The 2500-nt window shown below is 43.6% G+C and overlaps 2 protein-coding genes across 2 annotated transcripts in view; one reads left to right on the top strand and one right to left on the bottom strand.

The window, feature by feature from the left end:
• The window catches only part of LOC137989206 (uncharacterized), a 130452-nt gene that overhangs the window by 95696 nt on the left and 32256 nt on the right, over positions 1–2500 (top strand). The window lies entirely within an intron of this gene.
• Positions 1–2500, bottom strand: part of LOC137989207 (uncharacterized) — a 27032-nt gene that overhangs the window by 17856 nt on the left and 6676 nt on the right. Inside the window, exon 2 of the mRNA XM_068835060.1 lies at positions 213–443. Within this exon, the coding sequence (XP_068691161.1) occupies positions 213–443 (231 nt within the window). The remainder of the gene's footprint in view (positions 1–212; positions 444–2500) is intronic.

Raw genomic sequence — 2500 nt, forward strand, 5'->3', positions numbered from 1 at the left:
AATAAAGATCACTAATTTAAACCAGTGAAAAATGGATTCAACCTGAGACCGGATTTGACCGACAACATAGCCATGAGTCTCACGCAAAAGAAATGATTTCGTGGGATCACGATTGTAATTTACTGATTTTCAATTTGCTTGTTTACTTTTTGAAAATGCTTTCATTTTTTTCCATGATTGCAAGAAAAGAAGTAACTGGAAGCATAACGTACTTGCCAAGTATATGCGCTTCTCTGAATTTCCTGTTCTCAAAACAAGGCATTCTTTGGGTGTCACTTCGTTGTCAACTTGTTTCCATGTGGTGTTTTTCGTTATCGTTCCGCCAAGTTGTATCGAGCAATCTAAAGGCGGGTTGGATTTTGGGTCTACTGTTTCTTCGTCCTTTGGACAATTACTCAATTTGCCAAGAATTACACATTCTAGGCCATTCGCAGGTGACGTACCTGTGACGAACGAAAGTCAAAAAACAACTATTAAAACCCGGGCTCTCTCGCTTTTGTTAGGACGATGAAGGCCTTGGGGGCGGATGTGCTGTCCCAACCCACGTTCTGCCTTCTTGAGAGGCTACGTGCCACGCAGAAGGCCTCTTATCTGGCAACGACTGAGTTTCGTACCGGCGTTACTGCAATGATCGTTCTAAGTGTGCGATTCATTTTGACCAAAAATCAAGACTGCGTTTTAACTGTGCGATTCAGAATAGTCGCTCGATAGACGTTCTGATTGGCCGCCGAGCGCGAACGATTTCAGATGGCAGTCACCTTTTGGGATGTCACGCAAAGTCCTCAACTCCCCACGCCAAAATAATAAATAAAATCCTTAAAGAAATGCGTGATGTTTCAAAGGCGGCTTCCAGGTGCATCACGACCATTTTTACTCGCTCCCGTTCGATTAGTATACGTTATCGCATGGGCCCGAGGACAATTAAGGATTAATTTCACGCCTATTTTCAAAGTTTTTACAAAACGCGACGAGGGCAATTTGGAAAACTTTGAAAGTAAAAGTGAAATTAATCCTTAATTGTACGAGGCACATTGCGATTTCATGTTTATCACATAAAGGGCAAAATTGTTGAGAGAAGCCCGTTCAGTGCCACGACAAATGACAATTAACTCGCTCCCATTCTGTTAAAGTTCAGTTCGATAAATTGCTGCTGTCAACAGAACAGCGCTTAAAATGTATTTTATATGTGGACAAAAGAGTAGTTTAATCTGGAAGAAGATTCTCTTGTAACTTCGCTTGCTCTAGATATTAAGCAACTGTTAACCAATCAGGATCAAGTAATCGTGCCTCCTTGATTACCAAAATTGTCCTCGTGATTATGAAAAAATGCCCTCCGTCTCAACCAATCAGCATTCAATAATGCTGTCCGAAATTGCGACTCACTGGTCGCCAATGCGACCAAAATTTGAGTGCTGGCGACTAGATATTCAGAACTGGTCGCCAACTGCAGGGACGTAGTGTGAGATTTTGAAGGTGTACGCACACGAAAAATGTTTCCAGCGGGCGCTCCAAAGTTAGGGGGTCTGGCGGCATGCCCCAGAAAATTTTGAAATTTAGGGTCTCGGAAATGCCATTTCCGACTATTAGTCAATCAATAAATAAATACGCAGGAAAATGCACAGCCAGTAGTTAGTTGTTTATTTTACCCATCTGCCGAGTTTTCTCTGCAGAAAGCTACAACACAAACAGGGGGTTATAATTACAGTACAAACAAAGGGCAAGACGCTGAAGACGCGGCAAACTTTGTTGTAACATCATCACCATCATCATCATCAATAACCGGGAACTGGGGGACTGGTGATACTGAAGACTGACAGTGTGTGGGGGCTTCGAAGGGTAGAGTTGTTTTTTTGCTTTCGTCCACTATTACGTTTTTTGCAGTTAAGGCCTGGCCAAACGGGTCCACTGAACATGTTAGTGTAACATCATCCAACATTGTTGAATCGAACATGTTGCACTCGTTTGGCCACGATGTTGTAAAGTGTGAACAACAGTGTTGCATTCGTTCGGCCATCACATTCAACAGCGTTGCACGCACGCATGCGCTGCGGCTATCGGTATCCATGGTGATAGCTTATTCGTTGCATCTGTTTCGCGCGTTGCCACGTCAGTTCAAGCTACGGATGCTGAACGACCAAAGTCGTGAATGTCTGAGCGACGAAAGCTTAAACAATCTCTCTTCGAAAAGATAGCCCTTCTTGTGTTCAAAGCTCTCAGGGAAAGGACGCCAATGTATCTGCAGGATCTATTGCAAGTCAAGACCCCGAGTCCTCTCAAGGTTCCTCACAGCTGCATGGTGCAAGACCTTTGGAGACCGGGCAGTTGCTGTTGCAGTTCCCAGATTCTGGAACAGCCGTCCTCTTGCTATCACACAGAGTGACTCTATCGATAATTTTGAAGGGATCTTGAAAACGCTAACATGGTGAGAGTTTGTTTTCTAAGGATTCTGGGTAGATTTTGGTTCCAGACTCTTGAGTCCAAAATTCTGGATCCAACATGT

The sequence above is a fragment of the Montipora foliosa genome, unplaced genomic scaffold (assembly GCF_036669935.1).
Source record: "Montipora foliosa isolate CH-2021 unplaced genomic scaffold, ASM3666993v2 scaffold_446, whole genome shotgun sequence".
Classification (NCBI taxonomy): Eukaryota; Metazoa; Cnidaria; class Anthozoa; order Scleractinia; family Acroporidae; genus Montipora; species Montipora foliosa.